The sequence below is a fragment of the Juglans microcarpa x Juglans regia genome, chromosome 2S, assembly GCF_004785595.1.
Source record: "Juglans microcarpa x Juglans regia isolate MS1-56 chromosome 2S, Jm3101_v1.0, whole genome shotgun sequence".
NCBI classification, from domain to species: domain Eukaryota; kingdom Viridiplantae; phylum Streptophyta; class Magnoliopsida; order Fagales; family Juglandaceae; genus Juglans; species Juglans microcarpa x Juglans regia.
This window is the reverse complement of record NC_054597.1, coordinates 27,630,741-27,657,603: the sequence shown is the minus strand read 5'-3', so window position 1 is coordinate 27,657,603 and position 26,863 is coordinate 27,630,741. Positions and strand designations below refer to the sequence as shown.

The 26,863-nt window shown below is 36.5% G+C and overlaps 2 protein-coding genes across 2 annotated transcripts; one reads left to right on the top strand and one right to left on the bottom strand.

Annotated features, from left to right (window-relative positions):
* Positions 1-14,585: 14,585 nt before the first annotated feature.
* Positions 14,586-21,665, top strand: LOC121252415 (AP-4 complex subunit sigma). The gene is made up of 4 exons (XM_041152020.1): positions 14,586-14,833; positions 20,646-20,732; positions 21,190-21,258; positions 21,375-21,665. The coding sequence occupies exons 1-4, from the start codon at positions 14,693-14,695 to the stop codon at positions 21,504-21,506; spliced, it is 429 nt and encodes a 142-aa protein (XP_041007954.1). The 5' UTR covers positions 14,586-14,692; the 3' UTR covers positions 21,507-21,665.
* A 453-nt stretch (positions 21,666-22,118) lies between these two features.
* Positions 22,119-25,493, bottom strand: LOC121252414 (glutathione hydrolase 3). Its single transcript, XM_041152019.1, has 7 exons — positions 25,270-25,493; positions 24,345-24,685; positions 23,646-24,164; positions 23,261-23,496; positions 22,882-23,146; positions 22,633-22,770; positions 22,119-22,555 (listed from the first exon to the last, which is right to left on the bottom strand). The coding sequence occupies exons 1-7, from the start codon at positions 25,385-25,387 to the stop codon at positions 22,283-22,285; spliced, it is 1,890 nt and encodes a 629-aa protein (XP_041007953.1). The 5' UTR covers positions 25,388-25,493; the 3' UTR covers positions 22,119-22,282.
* Between the last annotated feature and the right edge of the window lie 1,370 nt (positions 25,494-26,863).

The window sequence follows — 26,863 nt, the reverse complement described above, 5'->3', positions numbered from 1 at the left end:
AAGTATAATTAAAATGATAATATTCATAACAAATGTGGCCTTGAATTATTTGTATTTGTTTTAGATATTTTCTTATCTGACATATAGACTTTGCCAATAAAAAAATCAGTTCTACTACGGAGCATACTTCATTTTAACACACTGGCCACAGTGGCTAGCGTGTACAGTAACATGTCCTTAAGGTCTCGTTGGTATTCAAAATCCACCTCAACTCATATTATCTCATCATTATAATTTTTTCAAATTCTCATACAAAATATAATTAACAATTCAATTTTTTCAAATCTTAAAATAACTTTCTCAAATTTCCATACAAAATATAATAAATAATTCAATTTTTATTTTACTATTTACAAATTATTTTAACTCATCTCTGAATCCAAACCGCTCCTAAGTTGAATAAAAAAATGCCCACAAACAAAGAGCCAGAAATACACGAAAGTTGAGATTTTTCCTTCCATTCTATTTCAAAAGAGTGAAAAATTGCCCTAAGGAGCAGCCAACGAAACTCACCAATGAAAGTTTTTTTCCTTTCTTCTGTGTCAAACTCAAAGCAGTGCATTTCGTTCCCCACTGACGTGAACCAAAGCTGAAGCTCAAGGTTTAACCAAAGATGTGCATTTCGTACGTCCACCATATCTACTTTATATTTCAAAATTTTTTGTATTTGCATTTTTGAAATTTTTGTATCTATTTGTGTTTTTAATTTGTTTGCGTATGTAATGAAATTTATGTGCATTAATCTGTTTGTGAATTTACCTATTTGTTAGATAAATTTTTTTGCATTTGTCTGTTTGTATTTTTAATTTGTTTGTGTTTGTGTTTGAATTGAAGGAATTTATATGTGGGAAAGAATCACTTGTTGTTTGTGGTAATGTTTGCTTTATTCTTTTCCACGAAATGAGACTTTTGTTATGGTTTTATTCTCTCGAGGATAGCAAAAATTTTGGGTTCCCTAGTTTCGACATTTTTGCATTGCATTTGTGCTTCATTTAATTTAATTTGTTAAGCTCAATGTACATATCCGTATCTAAACAAATCACTTGTTGCAATTCATTGGCCAAGAAGCAAATGGGTAAAGAAGATAAACAACCTCTAAACACTCATCAAAGACATCTTTGAGTGAATGGTCAAGCTCTACAAAGATGAGAAACGTACAATTTTTTTTTGGATTTGTCCACATTGCTATTGTTGGTGTTAGTGTAATGTTATTTTTATTTTCAGGCTTATTATGGATCTATGCCAGCTCCATTTGTACCTCCATTTTCAGGCCTCTATCCCCATATACGCCTCAATTGTCCAGGCCTCTACCCCCATATACCCCCCTTAGTATTATGACAGTGTTATTTTTAATGCAGGAAGTGTGTACAACACGGAGCACTCCAGTGGAAGAGGCATTCACAAGTGGAGCAAGTAGATCCAAGTACAATAATGATGTCGTGTAATGAATGGAACAGGTTGATTTATGTAATGTAATGAAAATGTTGATTTCGTGTAATGTATGAACAAGTGAACAAATTGACTCTCTTGTAATGTATGGTTTTTTGTGATGGAATGAATGAGTTTTGATATTTCACAGATTGCATTTTGTTTCATGGTATGTTTGCATATAATCCTAAGACTTTGCAAAATAGTAAATCTTCAGGCAGGTCAGTCCATTAAACCCCAAAGGAAAGCCCTCCAATGGGACTGCCGAAGTCAAATGGAAATAGCCCGCTCAAGTTATTGTATCCCAAGTCCAAAACCTCCAGGAAACTTCAATTTCCCAATCTCGTTTGGAATATTCCCAGAAAAGTAATTGGTGGGCATCTATTATTTGGTGGCCAACGAAACAGGTGCGCGAGGAAATAGGTGCTAACTGAGCTGGTGGCGACGGAACTGGTGGGTGGCGCAAAACGCGATAGTGGGTGATGGATTTTGCAGCGGCGGTGTGAAGTTTGTGAGTGTCTCTAACTTCCGATGTGATCATCCAATGTGATCATCCTTAGAGTTTTTGTGTGGGATTTCTAATGTGGCGGACTCCTGTTGGATGCTGGTATAACACTTAGAAATGGACGGACCCTTGCAAAACGGAGTTATTTGCAGAAAGGCCACGTGAAGATAATAGGCAAAACTAAAACAGCCCATTCAACATACATATAAGAGTGTAATGTTTACAACCCACCAACCAATCTCAAGTACAAAATATCCCTACTTCACAAGTAACATGTACTTTACATTTACAATAATATGGGGGAAGGGCCTTTTGAGAAAGCCCCCCATTGTTGCCAAAATAGTTGAAAATACATATCATAATCAATCCCAGTACATGCACAAAGCAAGCCATGAACACCTCTTCTCCACCCTAAACCATCTTCTTTGGTCTGTAACTCCCTGTTATGAACTTCAAACTCTCTTTTGAAGACTTCATCCTTTTTTTGGCTGAAACTCCCTTCTCGTGACTTCTTCCTTCTGTTTTTGAACCTGAAACTTCATTTTGAGGACTCATCCTCCTTTTTCTGAATTTCATTCAATTTTTTTAGAAGTTCATTTTGTCTTTCTTTCTAATCATATGCCCATCTGAGGAAACTACATGCGGAATGCCCCTGAAAAATATGCCTAGACCATTTCTCTCCAAGTAACCCCATTGTTCATATCATTAGCAGCGGGAATCCAAAGCCCAGAATTTTCAGAAAGTATAAGTTACTGAAAAACTTTCATTCTACCAATATAAAACCATATAGTACAATATTTTATTGTAGACGTAGCAAATAAGTCAGAGAGCATGAGGGTTGCATGAATTGCTATAAAATTACTTATCTAAATCTTGAAGACACAAATACTGTGCATGATGGACAGCCTTGAAGCTACATATTTAATATGAGAGACTGCATTTCCTTATGTATAAATGAAACTTATACATAGTCCATTTGAAACTTATAAATGAGTTGAGATGAAAATTGAAAGTCGAATAAAATATTATTAAAATATTAAAAATTAATATTATTATTATTTTAAGATTTGAGAAAATTAAATTATTTATTATATTTTATATAAAAATTTAAAAAATATAATAATTAAATAAAATGATTTAAGATCAGGCCTGGTTTGTATTCACAAGTCATCTCAACTCATTTCAACTCATCTCACTACTATTCATTATTATTCATCAACTTTAACTCATAAATCTCACTATTATTCACAATTCATCTCATTACTATTCAGAATCCATCTCAACTCATCTCAACCCATCTTCAAATCCAAACAATACCAATCTAAACGAGCAAAGTAGTTAAAATAATTTGGGAGCAGCTTCAAAGTTTTCACAAAGTAGGCTAGCTGGCTAATCAAACCATTCAGTAACAAGTCAAAAGCCAATTTTTTACAAAATAAATAAGTGCCTTGACTACTGGCCACCTCTCCCTCCAGTGAAAAGCATCCTTCCACCACCAAAACCAAAAGCAGATCACTAAGCACCTTTATATGGCAGAAATTAATATTATATTTTTTAATTAAATTATAAAAATAAATTTATAAATTGATACAATTTTACATGATATAATTTATATTTTAACATATTACTGTTCATACATGTAAAATATTTTTAATTATTTCTCTCTCCTCTGAATTACTTTTTTCCTTTTATTCTAATTTCCTTTCAGCCCGTGTGGTATTGGCTGGTCATAGTTGCTTATCTATTTGGATTTATTTGCTAGAGAATTCACGAAAGTGTATTGAAAACTGGAACTAGATCAATTTTTTCTATATTTTTTTTATAAGTAATTTAAAATAAGACATAATCTTTTTTCTATTTGTTTTTTGTTATATTTTGAATCAATGTTTAGTTTGATTTAAAATAGAATATAATGATATGAGATTGTATGTGAGGAGATATTGTAAATATTAAAAGATATAAAAATATTATTGATAATTAAAGAAAATATTTGAAATGAATAAAAAATATTAAAAAGTATAATATTTAAATGATATGAAGTAAAAATAGATAAGCTAATGTATGACATATTGTAAAAGTCAGTATGTAAAATAGAAAAAGTGAATTTTGATAATGTATTTTAAAAGATAGAATGAATTATCCATTGGGAGTGCTCTAAATAGTTTTATTTTAAAGAATAATTTGGATCTGCAAAGGCTTTCATAGACTGCCAGAGAGCAATGACCCACATTATTCCCAAGCAATGAGCTAGACCTCAACATTTTTTACAAGTTTGGTTTTGATAAGTAACAATTGTATAAGCAGAACCACCAAACCCCAAACTTGAAGTGCGAATATTTACAATTTCAAACTCACACAAATAGACGGACAATAACTTGCAAACAACGTCGTTCAAAAAAGTTTATTAATTATCTAACAAGTAAATAATGTAAGCACACTAAAATTGGATGACAATACCGATCATTACAATGTATAACCACTTCTAATTGTTATAAGATAAGAAAGGGAGCTGAAGTGGATGAGATTAGCAGATGATTGTCTAATGTGTAGGCTGTGTAAAGGAATGGGAAACAAGTTGTGCGTAGGAGAAGGTTGCAGATGATAGTTTAATTAGTTGAAGTTCGAGAGATACATTATTGTTCTATTAAACAAAGTGATGTCTTTTGTGTCAATTGGGAAAAATTAGTAGAACGGTGTCATTTTTTTATATAGAATAGTAATGTAACAAAACGAAGTCGTTTTGAACATATATAAATACACCACAACTGGGAAAGAAGCCAACTATGGATTTCATAGAATGTACTCTCTCTCTCTCTCTCTATCTCTATCTCCCCCCCCCCTCTCTCTCTCTAGTTCTTGTTCTTGTTCTTGGAGGGCAACTACCTCAAACCAATCAGCAAAAGCAGGGTAGCGGCAGGGTCCATTACAAATGATATCAGTTGCTAGGAACCATGGTAGAGGGTACACGATCATATGCTAAAATTGTGGATTCGATAAACTATATTAGCCAGTAGCAAGAAAGGCAACAGAAGCAAATTGAAGACACGATTGCAATCATGGTTCAGAAGTAGGAGGCTACCAAGGTGGATCCAGAGAATCAAGATAAAAGATTTTTGGAATTGCTGTAACAAATTTCAAGAATTTCTTTCATGTAATACTTCTGAAGGGAATGGGCAAATAGTTAGAAACTTTCAAAAAACTCAGACATTTTTTCGAAATGGGGATGTTAATGAAGGTATGAGTGAAGTTCATTATTGTGACATGGGTGAAAGGGGATTCACTAAAGGTATAAAACTAGATTTTTCAAGATTTGGAAGCAAGAATCCATAAGCTAGGATTTATAGGGCTAATCAATACTTTCTATACCGCCTGGTCAGAGAATACTTTTAGCCTTATTTCATATGGATGAGAAAGCTTTAATGTGGTTCCAGGATGTCTTAACATGGTTCTAGGATGTAAGTCAAGCTGAAACTTTTCGTTCTTAGGAAGAGTTTGCACAGGCTGTGCAGACAAGATTTGGTTCATCTCCATATGATAATCCAATGGAAGCTCTTACAAGAATTAAGCAGATAGGTTCTATAACTGCTTATAAGACCAATTTCGAATTGTTGTCTAATCAAATAAAGGATATCTCTGAGAAAAATAAACTTAGCTTTCTTTGAGTGGGCTAAGGGATGAAGTGATGATGCAAGCCCAAATTGATATGAAATATCTAGGTTCAGATTCTACGTTGATTGCATTGAAGTACTACCTTAAGAAGATAAACATGTATAAATATGGAAGAAAAAGCTTAATATCTTCCTTGGATTGGGGCAATAGTAGTTATTTTCCCTCAAATTATATATTTACGCTCATTTTTGCCTTGTTAGTAAATATTTTGTTTCAAGTTTTGGAAGTGATTCTAATTTCGATTTTGACCAAATTTTTTGTAGGATTCTTATTTATTTATGTATTTATTTTTCATACAATAATTTAATTTTTTTTATAATTTTGAGTTTTACAGCTATTTAAGTCTAGTTTATGGGCTTCATAAAGGGATTCCAAATTTTACTATTTATTAATGGATATTATTCTAAAGTTGTGATCATTTTCAATTGAAAACATAGTTGTTTTCTCTGTGTTTTGGTTGAATCTCTTGTCTGTCATGTTTTGATTATCTATTGAAACTAGCCACCAGAATTAATCTAAATGATGTCCAACATTAAGTGAGGTTGCCCGTGAGGATATTGAATCCTACTACCTTAAATGATCCTTTTGGATTAGCTAAGATCCAAGAGCAATATATTTGGAGTATAAAGAGGCTCGGGAGAAGTAATTCTATAGATTCTCATTAACAAAATTTTGAGTGGGGGTTGTCTAGAAATGTACCTGCTAGTTTTATTCTGGGTACACCTAAAAATTTACCTACTATAAAATTGCCTTATCTGAAGTCTAAATGCAAGAAAGAAGGAAGAAATGACTGTTATTTTTGTGATGATAAATGACATCAAGGCCATAAATGTGTTAAACCCATATTATAGTTGTTGGAGGGTATGGATGTGTTTGAGGAGCGCAGTAGTGAATTTGCATTGGACTTGGAGCTAATGGTTGACAATTTGGAGGATGGACTCAAGGATGTGTGAACATTGCCTCAATTTCATTACAGGCAATTATTGGGACTCCAAACCTTAAGTTAAAGTGGTCGGTGGGCCAAAGTTATGAGAAAAGAGTTGTTATTTTGATAGACACTAGCAGTATCCATAATTTTATGGATACTACAATGATGGCTAGATATAAATTGTTTGTACAAAAGCGCAACCCTATTCAGGCGAGGGTAGCCAATGGTGAAGTATTGAGTAGTGAGGGTAAATCTGCAACAGTTTGGGTACAAATGCATGGCACTATATTCACTGTTGATTTTTTCACACTGACCTTGGGGGATTGTGATGCAGTTTTGGGGGTACAGTGGCTTTTGTCATTGGGACCTGTTCTTTGAAACTTTGTAAATCTGAATAAGGATTTTTCTTACAGAGGAATGGCAGTCTGTCTCAAGGGCCTTATGTCTACTAACACCCAATTGGTTGATGATATGGAGATTTCTAGTATTTCCAAAATGTGGTATAAAGGATTGTGGTTACAGTTACTGTCTACTGAGAGCATTTTATCGAGACCAGTGTTTGTGTTGAAGTTTCTGAGTTGTTGTAGAAGCATGGTAAGGTTTTTTTATGAACCTACTGGCTTACCTCCTCAAAGGTCTCAAGATCATCAAATAATTCCAAAGAAAGAATCTCAACCTGTAAGTGTGAGGCCATATCGATATCCTTATTGCCAAAAAATAGAAATTTGCGAAGATTGTTAGTGAGTTACTGAAGTCTGGGGTGATTAGGCCAAGTCAATCACCATTTTCTTCTCCTATTTTATTGGTAAGAAAGTCATATGGTTCTTTGAGAATGTGTACTGACTATAGAGTGTTGAATGAGGCTACCATTAAAGACAAGTACCCCATACCTGTAGTGGATGAGCTGCTGGATGAGTTATTTGGCTCCAAAATTTTTTCCAAATTGGATTTAAGATTAGGGTATCATTAAATCCATATAAAAACTGATGACATACGAAAAACGGCCTTTAGAACACATGAGAAACATTATAAGTTTCTTGTCATGCCATTTGGACTCACTAATGCTCCATCAACATTTCAGGATCTAATGAATGATGTGTTCAAACCATTTTTTAGACAATTTGTAATAGTATTTTTCGATGATATCCTTGTTTCTAGCAAGGACATGCAATCTCATTTACTTCATCTAGCCACTGTGTTGGAGATAATGGAGAAGAATCAACTATTTGCAAGGAGATCAAAGTGTCTTTTCGCATGTGCTGAAATTGAGTACTTGGGGCACTTAATTTATAAGGATGGGGTAAGAGCTAATCCAAAGAAGTTGGAGTCTATGTTAAGCTAGCTAGTTCCTAAGAATGTTAAGTCTTTAAGAGGCTTTTTAGGATTGACAAGTTATTATAGAAAGTTTATTAGAGGTTATGGTCTAACAGCTACTCCCTTGACAACTTTATTGAAAAATGATGCATTCCAGTGGTCTCAAGTAGCAACTGATTAATTTGAATAGCTTAAACAAGCTGTGACTAATCCACCAGTGTTTTCTTTGCCCGATTGTACAAGGAAGTTTGTTATAGAATGTGATACTTGTGGTGTTGGTGTGTGAGCTATCTTGATGTAAAATAAAAAAACTAGTGGCCTTCCTTAGCCAAGCCCTCAAGGGTAACAACTATTTGTTGTATACTTATGAAAAGGAATTACCAGCCTTAGTTATAGCTATTACGAAGTGGAGACATTACTTCCTTGGAAGTGCTTTTATAATTAGAACAAATCATCACAATTTAAAATAGCTGTTAGAACAGAAGATTGGTAGGACAGCTCCAACAAAAGTGGATTTTGAAGTTGTTGGGTTATGAATTCTCTATTGATTATAGAAAAGGAGTTGAAAACAAAGTGGTAAATGCTTTATTAAGAAGGGATAGTTCAAATGATTTTATGGTGGTTACTGTTATAACAATTCCTACCCCAACTTGGCTTAAAGAGTTGAAGAATGCTTATGTTGGAGATCAGTTAGCACAACAACAATTTGATTTGTTGAAGAATGGCACATCTTCTACCTCTTCCTTCACTCTTAAACATGGTCTTTTGTTTAAGAAATGAATAATTTATATTCCAGATTGTCCTAAGTTAAAAGTGAAGATTTTGCATTTCATTCATGTTAGTCCATCTAGAGGTCACTTTGGATTTCACAAGTCTTTGTAGCGTGCTAGAAGTGATTTTTATTGGCCAAGGTTAAAAAGTGAAGTAAAAAAATACATTAAAGAATGTGAAGTTTGCCAAAGAAACTAAGTAGAAAATGTGTATCCTGATGGATTGTTGCAACCCTTACCAGTACATCAACAAATTTGGATAGATTTTTCTATGGATTTTGTAGAAAGTTTACCTATTTCGAAGGGTTATTTTGTCATCATGGTGGTTGTTGATAGATTGTCCAAATATTCTCATTTTATGGCATTGAAACATCCCTTTACAGCAGCAAAGATAGCCTATTTATTTTTTGATAATGTGTTCAAGTTGCATGGTATGCTTAAGAGCATAGTTTCTGATAGAGGCTCAACTTTTACAAGTTTTTTTGGAAAGAGTTATTCAATTTGTAGGGAGTCACTTTTTCTTATTCTTTTGCTTATCACCCTCTAAGTGATGGGTAGACTAAGGCTATTAATAAATGCCTTAAACATTTCTTGCAATGCTTCACAGGAGATAAACCAAGGTTGTAGTTTGAGTGGTTGACATTGGTTGAGTAGTGGTACAATACCACTTTTCACACTTCTACTAAGCTCACACCATATAAGGCAGTGTACGGAAAAACTCTTATAAGACTACATAATTATATACTAGGGTTGACATCCAATAAGGTAGTAGAAGAATTATTGAAGGTTAGAGATCGGATTTTGGCTGCCTTGAAAAATAATCTGTCAGCAGCTCAGGAAAGAATGAAATTTCAAGCTGATAAGAAGAGGTGTGAGAGAAAATTTTCAGTTGGGGTTTGGATGTATCTCAGACTTTAACCTTACAGGCAGAATTCATTGGTTGTCAGCCATAACTTCAAGCTTTCTCTAAGGTTCTTTGGTTCATTCCATATAACCCATAGAATTAGTCAAGTTGCTTATAGGCTTGAACTTCCTCAGTATTTTTTTCTTTATCTTGTATTTCGTGTCTCTTGTTTAAAAAAAAAATTGGGACAGAATGTTTCACCCTTGTCCACACTACCACCAATTGATTTGAGGGGTGAGCTAACACTAGAATCTAAGTATATTTTATAGCGTAGAAGTAAAAAGGTTAATAATAGAGTTGTAGTAGAATTTTTAGTGTAGTGGAAGGGAGCTGGAATGGATGATGCCACTTGGAAATCCTATTGGCAACTTCGTGAAAAATTTCCTTACCTTATGAGAAAGGTGCTTTGAATATGAGATGTATGTTATAAGCTGAGAAAGGGAGCTGGAGTGGATGAGTTTAGCAGATGATTATCGAAGGTGCAAGCTGTGTGAAGGAATGGGAAACAAGTTGTGTATAGGAGAAGGTTGGAGATGACAATTTAGTTAGTTGAAGTTAGAGTGTTGTTCTATTAAACGAAGTGATGTTGTTTTTCTATAAGTCAAGGAAGATTAGTAGAACGGTGTCCTTTTTTTATACAAAATCGTAATAAGTAAATGCACAAGAAACAAAGTCGTTTTGAACACATATAAATACAGCACGAGTTGGGAAAGAAGCCAACTCTAAAATTTCACACAAATTACTCTCTCTTTTTCTCTGTATCTAGTTCTTGTTCTTAGAGAGTAACTACCTGAAACCAGTCAACAGAAGTAAGGTAGCAGCAGGGTTCATTACACTAACAAAACATCACAGCTTTTATACCATTACCTACTCACAGATCACATCCAAAACAAAATAAAAAGTACCAAAATTTGTTGTCATGGTAATTGAAAAAGTACCTACAGGATGCTCTTCTGTTAGCTCTTTTCCTTTGGGTTTATACTCCAATAATCTAAATGTGAATGGAAAATTAAAGCACAGACAATTGATTAATTTGTCTGTACATCCAGAACAGAGAATCGAACTACTACATTTATGGGAACTTACAAAAGCGATTTTGGCTTGACCTATGTATTTGGGTACCACACTTGAGGATATTCAACCCTAGCTGACCAAATGTTTGCTATTAGAAGAGAAGATCACGGTTTGAGGAAGTCTAGAAGCAGCCAAGATCCAACAAATCCTTTACAGTCATCGTCGAGAAGAGCTGCAAAGCACTTAACGCTTGAGAAGAATTGGACTCGAGGAAGGTTAGGTCACCAGAAGGTAAGAAACTTGTATTTTGAGCTTTTGGTATGTTTGGTTATTTCCACCTTGCTAATGTGGAAATGTGGTGTGTGCATTTTTTTTTTCCCTAATCCAGCATATTATAGAACAAAAAAATGGAATTAAAAAAAGTTTATGGTTGATCTTTTCCACTATCAATAAACAAAAAGCATCTAGGGAGATTATCTATAGGTAAACATAAAAAAACATGATTGGTTGCTACCCATTGTGCCACTGAGTGCGCCCATCAATTTTGGAATCGATGAATTTTTGCTAGTTTTCATCTTTGGTGACGACGGAAGATTTGTTGAATATCTGCAATGATGGGGGAGATTTTCCAAAAGGGGATGAGTCTAAACTTTCAATTGCTATGATGACAGATTGGGCGTCACTTTCAATTCTTAGATTCTATTGAGTTGCCATTTTGGAAGCTAGCAGCACCGCTGAGACTTCAGCTATCAAAGGGTTTGAAGTTTGAATTTTTTCCGTTCTGATTTCCAGGATATCCCCACCATGGTTCCTGTGAATCACTAATGCTACTGAGAAATTGTTTCTAACCGTGGATTGTGGATCAGCTTTGGTTTGAAATTTTTCATAGAAGGAACCCATGGTTCTTACCAGATGTTGGCTGAAAGACTGTTAAGAATTTGGTAACACCTTCCTTTTTTTTAGTATGTCTCTTATTTGGAGAATACCTTTCCACATGCATGAGTCTGACAGTTTTGGTACTTTGTTCCAGAAATTTGTGTTGTGGAGGTAATTTACTGAGAGAATTGAATGCCACAAGCCATTGTGCCTTTGGCTTAATTCTCATCCAGTCTTTGTTAATAACGCTTGATTCATTCTTCTCATCAATCTGAGTCTGAGTCCTCCTAATGTTTTTTGTTGGCATATGGATTTCCATGATTTTAATGTCAAGTTATGAGCTTTGTCCTTTGGGAATCCCCACCAAAAGTTTTTAAAGCTTGTGTCGAGTGCCTTGCATACTGATTTTGAGAGTTGGAAAGAGCTCATGGGGTAGGATAGGATGGTGCTTGCTACTGTTCTAATCAACATTATTCTTCCTGTTTGTGATAATAGCTTTGATTTCCAACCTTCCAATTTTCTTCCCACTTTGCTCAGCATTTCTTTATAGCTCTCTCTTTTGTTTTTGTGAAAGAAAGTTAGCAAGCCCAAATATTTCATTCTTGCTGAAGATGCTTTGTAAGAAAGCCACTAGACTTGTGTTCCTTGTGATGAAGATGGAGGATTTGCTCATATTAACTTTGTTCCCTCACCATTCTTAATATTTTACTAAGCTTTCTGAGATAACTTGAGCATTTCTTTCTATAGCTTTTGCGAAGATAATTGTGTCATCCACGAAAAGTAGGTGTGAGATGGGCAGACTATTTCTACTGAGTTTTACCCCTTCAAGTGTACTTTGCGCTTCAGCTTTTAACAAAATTCTTGATAGTGCCTCTGTGACTAGTATGAAGAGGAAGGGCAAGATCGGGTCTTCTTGTCTGAATCCTCTTTGTGTTTTGAAGAAGCCTCTTGGTGAGCCGTTGATGATGATGGAGAATGTTGCCGTTGTCACACACTCTTTTATCAGGTTTATACATTCTTGATTGAATCTCAATGCTTTCATTACCATGAAAAGAAAATCTCATTCAACCAGATCGAATGTCTTTTCCATATCAAGCTTTATAGCCATTAACCCCTTTTTCTTTTTTCTTTTGAGATGGTGGAATAGCTCATGGGCGATTATGGTATTTTTTTTTATGTTGCGACTTAGGACAAAAGTCTTCTGAAGAGGGGGGATAATATTACCTAGCGTGGCTTGAAAGCGGTTCGCTAGTATCTTTGTTATGATTTTGTAGCTGACATTTGTGAGACAGATTGAGCAATATTGGCTTGGGGAATTCGGGCATTGGGTTTTTGGAATGAGAGCTATGTTGGTATGATTTATCTGCTTTAAGAGTTTTCTACTTCTGAAGAAATTCTGCACTGTTTGGATTACTGAAGATTCAATAACAAAAGGGTCCCAATTTGATGAAGTCTATGGCATTTCTAAGATGATAGAATTTTGTGTTGAGATCCATGGAGGTGAGCCAGGTGATCCATGATTTTTTATACCATAATGTTTCTTCATTTTCACTTTGCTTGTGGAGTCTATGCTACAAGAACCTTTCTTTTTCTTGATTGTGAGATGTCATTTGACAGCTTTGAACTTCAAGTAACTCTCTTTCTAGATGGTGGATATTATTTTGAATTTGCCCAAAGTGATTTTTGTTCCATAGTTTGAGTGTACCTTTGGTTGATTTGATTTTTCTTGCAGAGTGTGTAGGCAGGATTGCCTTGATAGCTTTTATTCCATGCTTCTTTTATTATTTGATCGCTAAGTTGAAGGGGTTTAGTGACATCGATTTTGACCTTTATCTTAATGAATTTTCTGTAGGCTATCCCATAGATAGGATTTTCTTCAACTTTGATCAAATTGCCTAAAGCTTTCCCAATGTTGGTTGCATTCCTCATGTCATATGGTCGAGGGGTAGCACATGAATCTGAACATTAAACAGTGAGTGTTTTAAATTGATCTCTTGCAGAGGATCTCCTGGGGGCCATGGCTTGAGGATTAATTAGGGATGCTACTCACATGGTGTGGGGCGCTGGTGGGGGGGAGGGGGGGGGGAGGTGGTTTCAACCCTCACCCCGCCCCCAGGAGGCAGGGGGTGGGGTTGAAACCGCACCCTGCCTCGCCCCCCGCTCATTAGAATTGTATTTTTTATTGCTTTGGTCTCCTAGGCCAACCTTTATATAGGATGCCAAGGCAATATAATAGTCATTCTTAAGCAATGTATTGCCTTAACTTCCTATATAAAGGTTGGCCTAGGAGGTCAAGACAATCCATTGCGGGACCCCGCTAGGGTCAGCCTGCCCCCCGCCCCCACTATGGGTCCTTCATGCGGGGTGGGAGCGGGGCGGACGGGGGCTGCCCACCCCTAGGATTAATAGGTGGCCTTTGAAGTTCGAGGGTGCTTGGTTTAAGACTCTTAACTTATCCTAGAGAGATCAAAATGTGAAAATGAATATGTTTGTTTCCAGATCTTCTATAAGAAATTTTTGTATGAAGTTTCATGTTGCCTTAATACTAGAGTGGATTGCAAACTTGTTGAGTGGCCTATTTGCTACCAATCTTCTTACTAAAATTGTGTATGATATGGCATTTGTTGATTCTGGTGCAAGTTCAAAATTTAAATCTTGCCAAGAAAGAACTTCAGCTTGTGTGATGAGTGAATCTAAAACCATTCGATGCTTCTGAAGTTTGAGATGTCTAGTGTGAATGGTTGACTAGTTTTTGTTTGCGAGAAAAATGGGTTGTTTTGTGGTGGCAGGAAAAAAAGCACTATAGTGTGAAGAGAGACTCTAGTAATAGAGTTAGCTCAGAACAAGAGAAAGAGCTTAAGAAGATCACTGTGGTGGGTGTGTTAAAAAAGAAGGATTAGGATTTAGGAATATAATTTTTGTTAAAAAATATGCTCAACAATATAATTAAGATAAGAAAAAAGACTTCTCATTCATTACTTGTTCCAACTTGGCGGTTTTAGTAAAAATTTTACAAAAAGAAAATTTTCTTAAAGGAAAATATTATTTATTATCTCTATACTACACATTAAATATTATTTATTATATTTTTACTTAAATATATATATATATATATATATATATTTACATATTAATATTTATATTTAAATAAAATAATGACAAAGTACGTATTAGTGAATGGTTTAGAAGATTGTAAGTAAATTTTTTTTTCGAAAAGGTATAGCCAAACTTAAAGATCTCTCTGCCTCTCTCTCGTGGTTTGGGTGTGGTGAAGAGGGAAGGAAATGGGGATCAGATTCATATTGATGGTGAACAAGCAGGGACAGACCCGTCTTGCCCAATACTACGAGTACCTCACTCTAGAAGAACGACGCGCTCTTGAGGGCGAAATTGTTCGCAAATGCCTCGCCCGTAACGAGCAACAGGTTTCCTTATATCTTCCCATCCTTTTTTTGAATTTTTTTTTCTGGATTTATCTATGAGATTGATTTAAGTCAATTTTATCTTGGGGTTATATTGACCCCAGATAAATTCCCAGATCCTACCTAATCGAAACCTTTTATAGTAAAATTCTTTGTTTTCAGCCTATATTGGGAATTCCGTTTCGTGTATATGAACTGCATGATTTTCCTATTCACTGATCGATTGGAAACTGGTCGATTGGAAATTGGTTATGAGTCACTAATTGAGAGAGGTGGGGAAAATTTTCCACGGGTGCGTGCGTGGGGTTTCTGATTCCTTGAATTAATGCTTCGAGTTCTATTCCCAAATTCTGGAAACGAAATATTTTAGTCTTGAATTTTTAATTTATCCTTTGTTGTTGATAAAGTACTCTATATTTCTATGGCTAGAAAACTGTGCAATTTACACAGGATGGCTATAATGGTTAAGGATATCAAACATAAGATATGTTGGAAATTTCACTTGTCAATTTAGTCATGGTAAGAAACACAATGACTAAAATATCTTATACTTTTTCCGACAAACATTCTTAGAAACATAAGGCTAAAATATCCAGTATTTGCACTTAATGAACCCTATTTATTTCACTTTTAATGGATAATCTTATGATATTATAGTACATTGTCGCAATGAATTATTATAAAAATTTTGAAAGAGATTTGAAACTAAAAAGAAATCAAAATAGATTAGTGCTAAATCTCAGGGAATTTGGTAGCTTCACCTGTACCATCCCATAAGGGTTATAATTATAATTTATGTTGTGTAAAGGGTTGTGAAAATGGTTGTGCGTCTATCATTTTCCTAAATTCATTGCACGGCACGCCAAATCACACTTCAAATCATGTTTGAGCCTATGAAAAAACTAAACCCACACCCTTATTTGAATAAGGCTGGAAAGAATGCCGGCCAATTTCAAATAAGGGAATGCTTCTTAATGATGATACTTTTATAATTTATTTTATAATTATAATTTACTTTTCTAATTTATGTTGTGTAAAGGGTTGTAAAAATATTATGCTTCTATCATTTTTCTAAATTCGTTGCACAACACTTCAAATCTCACCTACTTGTGACGGCTGAATTTCTTTTCTAACTTTCAAACACTTAGATTGCAGTACAAGGCATTACATAATGCGTACTATATAAAATATAAAGCCAATGATAACAAATCTTGCCACAATGCAATATAAAAGGGGAGATTTTTTTGTGGGCATTTGCTGGTATTTATGGGCTGGACTCAGATAGTAATAGAAGACTTATATGGGACGAAATAGCGAGAGTTAATTGTTGGTGGGACATAGCATGGTGCATAGGTGGCGATTTTAATGTTACAAGGTTCCCAGGTGAACGGTCAGGAGAAAGTAGGCTGCGAGCTGCAATGATGGAATTCTCGGAGTGTATTTTCGACTTTGGATTGGTGGATTTTCCTCTCATTGGCGGAGCATACACGTGGTCCAATCATCGTATGTGGTCTAGACTGGACAAATTTTTAGTTTCGTCGGAGTGGGAAAGTCATTATCCAAACCTATGTTAAAAGAGGTTGCCTCTCGCCTTTGCTCAGATCACTTTCCTATCTTATCGGATTGTGGTGGTATTCAAGGAGGACTTTGGTTTTTTAAATTCAAAAATATGTGGCTGAAAACTGAAGGCTTTGTGGACAATGTTAGACAATGGTGGTCCTCATATAAGATTCATGGCACTCTTAGTTTCATTTTTGTAGGTAAGCTGAAAGCTTTGAAACAAGATCTGAAACTTTTGAATGCTCAATCCTTTGGTGATATTGCTGACCGTAAGAAGTCTATGTTGGAGGCGATACAGGGGCTAGAAAGCATATAGGAGGGTTAGGCACTTTCCTTGGAAGAATTATCTCAGAAGGCAGAGTTCGTGTCAGAATTAGAGAGGGTTATCTTATTGGAGGAAATCTCTTGGCGGAAAAAATCAAGAGCACTATGGTTAAAAGGAGATTGAAGTATGAAGTTCTTTCATTGAGTGGCCAACTCTCACAGGAGAATGAATACCATTGAGATGTTAAATATAGATGGTGTGCCTTGTATGCAGGCTCCTATGATTCGAGAGCACATGGCTGATTTTTTCGAAAACTTACTGAATTGGTGGGTTGGCGACCAAAGCTCGATGGACTAGCCTTTGAGTCCATAGAGTCGCAAAATGTTTCTTGGTTGGAGAGACCTTTTGAGGAGATGGAGGTTCTTGGAGTGCTAAGGAAAATGGTAAAAGATAAAGCAGCTGGCCCTGATGAATTCTCTATGGAATTTTCCCAAACATGCTGAGAAGTGGTGAAGGAGGATTTAATGAAGGTGTTCTAGGAATTTTTTTCGGTTGGAAAATTTGAAAAAATCCTAAACACTACTTTTATTGCACTTATTCCTAAAAAGATGGGGGCAATGGAAGTGAAAGATTATCTACCCATTAGTGTTGTGAATAGGGTGTATAAGATCTTATCCAAGCTGCTTGTGAACCATTTAGGGGAGGTGTTGGGAAAGATCATTTCGAAACCCCAAAATGCTTTTTTAAGGAGAAGGCAAATTCTGGACCCAGTTCTTATCACCAATGAATGCCTAGATAGTGGATTAAAATCTGGCAATAAGGGGATCTTCTGTAAGTTGGATATGGAGAAGGCTTATGATCACGTGAATTGGGAATTCTTAATATACTTGGTTGGGAGGTGTGGATTTGGGGAGAGACGGTGCTCGTGGATCAGATGGTGTTCGTGGGTCAGATGGTGCATCTCAACAGTGAAGTTTTCAGTGTTGGTAAATGGCAGTCCAATTGGTTTCTTTAACAGCTAGTGAGGCCTAAGACAAGGGGATCCTTTGTCCCCACTTTTGTTTGTCATTATTATGGACGCACTTAGTAGAATGATCTCAACCATAATTAACAATGGTTTTGTGGCTCGATTCTCGGTTGGTGACTTCAACAAGGGTATTCTAAACATTTCTCACTTCTTTTTTGTGACACACTGATTTTTTGTGAGGCAAAACAAGACCAGATGTGGCACTCTTACTTTGTTTTGACGCGACATCAGGTTTGAAAGTGAACTGCGACAAATCAAAGTTGGTGCCAGTTGGTAATGTGCGCAACACCCAGCAGTTGGCTAACATTCTTGGATGTAAGGTTTCCTCTCTTCCCATGAATTAGCTTGGTCTTTGTTTGGGAGCAGCATCAAGGGCTAAATTGATTTGGGATAAAGTGATTGAGAAGATTGAACATAGATTCGTAGGCTGGAAGAGATTGTACTTGTCAAAAGGTGGTAGGATCACCTTAGGCCTTGTTTGGATAGTGAGATGAGATGATTTTAGATGAATTGATGGGGACCAAGTTGGACCTAGTCTTAAAGATTCTTTGCATGTTCCAGATGGGCCAATTACAAGATCAAGAGCTAAGAAAATCAAGGAAGCAATATAAGGATTGGTGCAATCCACTTGGGATGAAGTTAGCAAGTGCCCAACACTCAAGATGGGCTTGAAAGAAGAAGAACCAGTTTGAATTCAGATTACAAGGAGGAACGCCACAAGGGTTGTGATTTACCTTTGATAAGTTTAATTAAGAACAAGAGGAGCAAACTCAACTCACAATGAATAAATTCATCAAATTTTATAAACTTATTAAAATGAGGCTACAAAGAGTAGTTAAACCAAAACCTAATTAAAACCCTAGCCAAAATAAAGCCCTTCCCACTAGTTCATATCATGAATTTAATTAAATATTATTAAAATATTATTTTTTAATATTATTATTATTTTGGGATTTGAAAAATTGAATTGCTTAGTATATTTTGTAGAAAAATTTGGAAAAGTTGTCATGATGAGATGAGATTAGATAAGATGGGTTGAAAGTGTTTCTGTATCCAAACGGAGCCTTAATCAAAAGCACTCTGTCTAATTTACCAACATATTTCTTATCTTTATTCCCAATTCCAGCAAGTGTGGCGACTCAAACTGAAAAACTGTAGTGGGATTTCTTGTGGAGTGGTATGGGGGATGAATTCAAATTCCATCTAGTCAAGTGGGATAAGATATGTTCTCCCATCTCTTCTGTTGGGTTGAGAATCAGAAATCTGAGGATTTTTAAATAGGGCTTGACTTGGGAAATGGTTGTGGAGATACACTATGGAACTGGAATCCTTATGGAAGTCAGTGATCGACTCCAAATATGGAGGTTTGTTTTTTTTTTTGGGGGGAGGGGGGGGGGGGGTTTGAGCACTAGTCAGGTGAGTGGGGCTTATGGAGTGGGAGTCTGGAAGCATATTAGATGAGGATGGGGGTTCTTCACTCGTCATACTAGACTTGTGATGGCTCTAGAATTAACTTCTAGAGCGACCTATGGTGTGGAGATAATGCCCTTAAGGACTCATTCCCCTCAGTTTTCAGGATTGCATGTAAAAAAGAAGACTCAATGGCTAATGTTATGGTGATATATGGGGATCAAGTCCAATGGAACGTGAACTTTTATAGGGCTGCCCAAGATTGGGAAGTTGGTAGCTTTGAGAATTTTTTTTGTCTTCTATACTCCATGAGACCGAGCACTCAAGGAGTTGACAGGTTGTAGTGGATGCCTGCAATTAAAGGCACATTCCTGGTTCGTTCTTTCTATAAGTTTCTCACACAATCGCAAGACAATCAATTCCCATGGAAGAGGATTTGGTGAAATAGGCGCCTCCTAATGCGGCATTTTTTGCTTGGTCGGCTTCTCTGGGTAAGAATTTGACGTTAGATAACTTACGAAAACATGGGGTCATCATAGTAGACTGGTGTTGTATGTGCAAGAAAAGTGGCGAGACTATGGATCACCTTCTATAACATTGTGAGGTTGCTAGAGCGATATGAGATGATGTGTCCTGCAGGTTAGAGCTTGCTTGGGTTATGCCGACCACAGTGATTGCATTCTTGGCAAGTAGGACAAATCTAGGAGGTTCTCCACAAATCACAGTTGTGTGGAAAATGGCTCCGATATGTATTCTGTGGTGCTTATGGCAGGAGCAAAATGACCGGACATTCGAAGACAAGGAACACTCTTTAGAGGAACTTAGATCACTCTTTGGTAGCACATTATTTCTATGGGCCATATCTGTAGATTTTAATGGCCTTGGTCTTCATGACTTTCTTGTTTCCTTTTCTTTTTCCTAGATAGGCGTTACCTCGTGTATATCATCGTGTACTTGGGCTATGCCTATTCTTATTAATACAATTATTTACTTATAAAAAAAAAATATAAAAGGAGATGGTCAACCGTCTCACTGCGATTCTTGGATATGTCTGTCCACAACGATTTTTCCCTTTTCTCAAGTTATCAAATCATAATATTTTACACATAGCAGCTGTCCATCCAAAAAAGATAAACTAATATGTGATCGTTGAAAAATGATTGGATTATATATTATGGTGGACCTTGTTAGACGTGGACAGTTTTGTGTAGTTTGTAGTGTACTCTGCACGGATTATCATTCCTATTAAAATCATGCCTAGGAACAAGTGAATATAAATATCTTGTCTAAGAGTTGAGTTCTTGCCTAAGTCAAGCACATTATGGTTTTCTAATTTCTTCTGGTCATGTTTTATTTATTTATTTTGTTAGCTCTTCATCACGTTCTACCAAGAATCTGTGTCTGGACAATGTAAACGTATTAGTTGCTATTAGTTATCAGAGAATGTGTTTCTTTCAGTAAATTGAAGTTTTTCTTAAAGTTAATTTTAATTATATTATGTCAGAACAGGGTACATGTATCTGTTGCTGATATGTTTTGTTTTTTGGTAACAGTGTTCTTTTGTCGAGCATCGGAACTACAAAATTGTTTACAGGCGCTATGCGTCACTTTTTTTCCTGGTTGGAGTTGATAATGAGGAAGTAAGTTTCTTTGTTTATCCATATCTGGAGATGATGCTTGTATTTTGAAATTTTTGTTGTCACAGAGAGAAGAAAACAATGTGAACCATGCCAATCAAAAAATATGGATTCTTTTCAGGAAATTTCTCTTTGCCTAACACTTTGTGAAAATTTTTGCATGATACTTCTCATGCAATGCGCCCCTCAATTTCAAGGGTGTAGTTTCTATGTGAAGAGAGCATGAGAGAGAGAGAGCATTGTTATGTCTTGGCCTTGGATGATAGAGAGAGAAAGCATTGTTATGTCTCGGCCTTGGATGAGACAGCCTCTTAAAAGCATTGTTTATTTGTTCAAAACTCAAATTAAAGCTCTGTTAAATACAGTACTAGAAAAGTGTTCTCCCCTCAAACCTTTTCCTAGATTTCCTATTGGATTTATTTCTCGACATTCATTCCCATTTCTTATTTTCCATGTTTAGAACGAACTTGCAATTCTGGAGTTCATACATCTCTTGGTGGAAACAATGGACCGGCATTTTGGCAATGTGGTAAGTCTGAGTTATTTCTAACCACATCCTTTATTATATGTCCCGAATCCAGTTTCCTTCCCTCCTTTGATGAAGTTGATTTGGTTTCTCCTATTTCCTTCTGCTGAAATTTGCAGTGCGAGCTAGACATCATGTTTCATTTAGAGAAAGCGCATTTTATGCTGGAGGAAATGGTCATGAACGGGTGTATTGTTGAGACAAGCAAATCTAACATTTTGGCTCCCATACAGCTGATGGACAAAGCATAATGAACGGGTGTATTGCTATGGGTTTCTTTTAGATTCTTCAGTGTTTGCTTCTTACTTGTGTTGTTTGCCTTTTGTGCAATAAGCTAAAAGATGGTAAAAATACAATAAAAATACAATGTAAACCTACCATTTTCATTCTAGTGTTAGGTTTTTGTTCTATTGTCTTGATCACATACTAGTTGATGGATCAATCCTAGAAGTGCCTCTGCCTTTTATTTTGCTCTTTAGAACTTTGTAAATTAGAGGACTTCGAGACGAAGCAAAATAATCATTCACTATTTTTTATGCTCTGTTAATATCCATTTCTTAGGTCCAATGGCTGAGTGTCAGTTGCCAATGTCCCTTATTGATGTTACATAGAGCAATGCCACTCTTCATCTTAGATATGTGAATTTATAGGTTAACTACTTAATTTGAAAGCCATATAAAATGTGGCATATCAACCAATGTGATTAGAGAGAACAAAATTTATGATGAAGATTTCTCAGCTGTGAACGCTTATTTTAATATCGAGTTTGGTTAATACAATTGAGTTGTGGTTAAAAACGTACAATTAGGCCAATTTTGATGGACTCATCTGATCTTTTTCGCCTTCTTCAAGATGGTTAAGACAGACAGAATGGTCATGGACCAACTTGATATTGATATTTGCAAAGAATATCTTAACATTTTTGAATTACAATTTACAATTTTAGAGGCCAAGATTGAAAACATCCCACGCAGAAGGGCCTCTCTCCCTCCTTCAGAATTTTTTCAATCTGAGGCCATAGTGCTGGCTAAATGGCCGCGGGCCTCCCGTTCTTTCTAGGGTCACATACAGCAGTAAGTGTACCGTGGAATATGTTGTCATTATGATACTTTCCATGTTTTCGACCCATTTTAATGGGGTTTTGGAGAGTTTGAACAGCAAACTGGACGATAGCTCCCCCTGCTCTGGCCTGCAGTTGATGACCCCTCTCTTTCAAGAAAATCTTTCTTTCATCTTCAAGCTCAATGTGATCGCCATCAATCACAGTCCAGTTTTCATACAAAACCACATTGGGTATTAGCTGCATGGGAATTAGAATGTGAGTCAGATCCCCATGGTTAGTTAAATTATACTTATGGACTGAAACAAGTCATGAACCTTGTGGTAAATTCTTGGATTCTGAACTGCATCTAATGGTCCCATACCCAACATAAAATGGTTTACAAAAACCTGGGCTACTGCCGGAATTATGTTTATTCCACCACTGCCACCAATGACCCCGGCCAGCTGATTATCCTGCCAAGCGCCAAGGTAAGATAAAAAGAGAACTGAGCACAGATTTGCAATCAGTTCCAGAAGGAAAAGCTTCTTGGGAAACATCGTTTTTTAGCTGTTTTATTTCTTTACCTTGATGACAATGATCGGAGTCATGGAAGATAATGGTCTCTTATTCGGTTGAATAAAATTTGTTGGAGCCGGAGGGAGTTTGTCAGGTGTAATTTCGGTGGGCGTTGAGAAGTCATCCATCTCATTATTCAGCACAATCCCAGTAGAAGGAGAGAGCACCCCAGCTCCAAAAGGATAATTTACTGTGGTGGTCATTGATACAGCATTTCTATCTATATCCACAATGCAGAAATGACTGGTTCCATGATCTCTCAGCTGACTCCACCTGGAATTTATGGGCTGAAACTTTATAATATAATGAGATAGATACTACAATATTAGCAGTATTGTCGATCAGATAGGGAAACTCAAATTTACACCACTAATATATGGACCAAACCTGCTCATATAGTATTCTGGAGGGAAAGTGGTGTTGTCAAGTATCTTTTGCTGAATTTGCTTTGCAAAAGATGGTGAGAGCATGTCTGATACATATTCACTTATGTCAACAAATCTAGGGTCGCCAAGATTCATTCGGACCGCAAACATGTGTTTTATTGCTTCAACAAGGCGATGTAGACCAAGACTGCCTTCTGCAGCATTGGAATCTCCATAGCTGTCCAAGATGTTTAGAACCTGTTTTTACAAATGTTTGGTATTAAACATGCATATGCAAAAGCTTTTAATTCTATATAGTGAAACATAGCAATCATCTTTTTGTATGGTTCAATATACCAATGACCTAGTATCTTAGTACTCTGTCGTCTTGGAAGTGAAGATCTTACCAGAGAAAGACCGAGTGTTCCACTTGAAGGAGGTGGCATTCCAATTATGGTGTAGCCTGATACATTCGTAGCCATGGCATCCATTACATCCACTCTATAATTCCTTAAATCCTCCATTGTCAAAATTCCACCTGCCTCTCTCACATCCTTCACTAATTTCTCACCGATGGTTCCATTGTAGAGAGCTTGTGGCCCATGCTCTGCCACTGCCTCTAAGCTGTGGCCAAGTTCCACATTATAGCACGTATCACCCTCTTGCAACAGCTCCCCGTTTGGCGCAAACACCTGCCGTAAACCTGGGTCATTCATGATCATCTCTGCACTCTTAGTTATGTGTTGTCTGAGATAAGGAGCAATCGCAAATCCATCTCTAGCAAGTTCTATAGCGGGTTTGAATAAAGTCTTCCATGCCAAACGCCCGTGTTGCAACCAAGCTTTGTGAAGGCCTGCTATCTCTCCAGGAACTCCCATTGCAAGTGCACCAAAAGCTTTGGATTTGGGGTTATTCTCGTACATATTCTGATTTTGGTAATCATATTTTGGCACAAGAGGCAAAAGAAAACTTGTTAGTTAAACTTTAGTGGAAGAAAATGGTGAAATCTGAAGTCAACCCTGTCATCCAATGGGTTCAATCTCTGAAAAACACAAGCAAAATTGATTTGAACTGCTAATCAATCTGAGCTTGGTGAAATTATGAACCTGTGAAGCTGCTGATGGAGCAGTTTCCCTCATGTCAAAAGCTTGTGTCTGTGATGTTGAAGAAGACCGGACAATCATGAAACCCCCACCTCCAATCCCACTAGCCATCGGATTAACAACACCAAGGCACAATGCGGTAGCCACTGCCGCATCGACAGCATGCCCACCCTGCTGAAGCATGGATACACCAATTTCCGAGCATCGACCATCATCAGCAGCAACAACACCCTGATCTGACACAACAATGTCAGCAGCTTCATTGGCTCCAGCTCTCTTATCATACTTGTTTCCTCCTAGTACCCAAGAACTTAAGTCGCCACCACTGAGTACAAGGCCTACAACTGAAATGCAAACATTGCGCGCATGGTTAAATCTAGTTTATAGCTCCTATGACCGTAGATTGCGGAAAGCAAAGAAAAGATGACTCAAGAAAATAACGTAAGATCTGTGTCTGTCGGTCATCTGGCTAATCATGAGAACAGATTAGGAAATATTCCTTATAATAGTAGTTCTGAGGTGGCCTGAAACATTCAAAATTCTAGACTTGGGCTCCAGGACGAAATGGAAGAATGCCTGGAAATTTATGGGACTACAATTTGTTTGGATTACTGCAAATTCAGCCTGAGTTTGGTGATCAACTGTTTTGGTGCTTAAAAGTATAGCAACCGGGTTCATGTTCGAAGAACAATAGCTCTAATGAAAAGTCAAATCATTTTACAGCGAACAAGTAGGTGGGGGTGGGTTCATACATATTGCGATATATTCACAGGGCCGAAGGAATAAAAAATAAATGAAACAAAGAAGACCCATACATGTCTTCCTCGGATTCAACCACTGAAACTCTTTCAGATAACAGAATTCAGGGCAGAATCGATCCAGAACTAAAAAGAAAAAAACCCAGTAAAAAGGGAAAAGAGAAACTCACTTGTGAGGGCTATAAATGCAAGAAGGAACCGCAGAGCCTTGCTCCAACTCTTCCTGTTATCGTTGACCAACCCATGATTGCCCAGAAGTGGAGCTTCCATCTTCTTCTTCTGCCCCATCACCGCACACCTCTCACCCACACATAGAGAGAGTGGTAGCTGTACTTGTTACTATTATTGATATTTCTCTCTTTTATTGTAAATCTTATAAGAAAAATCTTATAATTTTTTTGGTGAATAAATGTTTATTTGATTTATTAATCGATGATATATCTCAACATTCGTGAACGCTATAAGCGTTGGATGCCGAAATTAAAACGGAAAAAATTATCATTTCAAAAAAAGAAAAACATGAACTGGGATTTTTTTAATAATTAGCTAAATGTACGAACAAAGAATCTTAACAAGCGCTCTGAGAAAAGGCCGGCAAATGTTTCCAAAACAGGGGCAGCGAAGGGAATATTCCATGATAAAATTGGTGTGACGACCTCTAAGAGCTTTACACGTCATTTTCCATCAAACCCAACTTCTCAAATTTCTGGTGTATATTCCAATTGGCGGGCCCATGAATTGCAAAAAAATATAAAAGCAAGAACGAATTACGTAGACATGGATGGAAAAACATCTTTTACAAATTAAGTAATATTACTATATTAAACTATGAAAAATACAACAACGGTGGGCGTGAGGGTTGAATATTCCTTCCATTTTAGTTATTCTTCTCTTTTATATTAGAAAATACATTAAATTATATCGAGAATTCAAAAAGACTACTGCACGGGGAAGGCACCCTCGTCATCATACTTGAAAATTTTGATGCTTTATATGCGGAGAAATTTTTACGATAAGATCACGTGTCAATTGTTTCTAAAGATATATTTAAATCGATATATATAAAACTGTTGATCGATATTGCATATGTCAATCTCTCTCTCCACATTACAAGAAATAAGGACTTTTGCAACGAGTTTTTATTTGTTAGAAATAAAATCACAGCAAAAGCTTTTATTTGCAGCAATTTTTTACATCGTTGCAGTTTTTTTACATGAAGTTGAAAAATGGTCTTTTGCAGTGATTTTTCTACTTTTTACGACGGACAAATTCGCCACAAATACTAACTTGGTCATTTGCAGTGACTTGCCACTTTTTGCGACGGTTAGTTAATCGCTGCAATTGCAAAAATAGTCATTTGCAGCGATTTTTTATGTTTAAAAATCTCCAAAATAGATTATTTTTAGCAATTTTAAAATCGCTGCAAAAAATAACTGGAAATACTACTTATTTGCGGTAAATTTAAATTTTGCACTGTAAGTGTTTTTCCGCCGACGTTTAGTCTCTGCAAATGAGTATTTGGAGCGATATTGTTTTCGTTGCTAATGACTTTTTATATTTCTGGCAAGGATTTTGGTATTTGCGGAGAGATTAAGACGCCGAAAAAAGCAAATAAAATTAAAATGCCCGCTCGTTCTCCATTCATTTCCCTCCAGCCCTCCCCTCCCCCTTCCCTCCCCTTCTCTTTCTCCAACTCTGCCTTCTCGAGCACAACCCACGCCGGTAAGCACAGTCCGTCGCCAGCGACCCCACCACGCCACCGCC

Excerpts from the sequence above, each read along its gene's own strand:
- LOC121252415 (XM_041152020.1), top strand. The coding sequence starts at position 14,693 with ATGGGGATCAGATTCATATTGATGGTGAACAAGCAGGGACAGACCCGT. Across the intron at positions 20,733-21,189 it reads TTGGAGTTGATAATGAGGAA|AACGAACTTGCAATTCTGGA; the intron begins GTAAGTTTCTTT and ends TTCCATGTTTAG. Across the intron at positions 21,259-21,374 it reads ACCGGCATTTTGGCAATGTG|TGCGAGCTAGACATCATGTT; the intron begins GTAAGTCTGAGT and ends TGAAATTTGCAG.
- LOC121252414 (XM_041152019.1), bottom strand. The coding sequence starts at position 25,387 with ATGGGGCAGAAGAAGAAGATGGAAGCTCCACTTCTGGGCAATCATGGG. Across the intron at positions 23,147-23,260 it reads CCAGAATACTATATGAGCAG|GTGGAGTCAGCTGAGAGATC; the intron begins GTTTGGTCCATA and ends CATAAATTCCAG. Across the intron at positions 22,556-22,632 it reads ATCCAAGAATTTACCACAAG|CTAATACCCAATGTGGTTTT; the intron begins GTTCATGACTTG and ends ATTCCCATGCAG.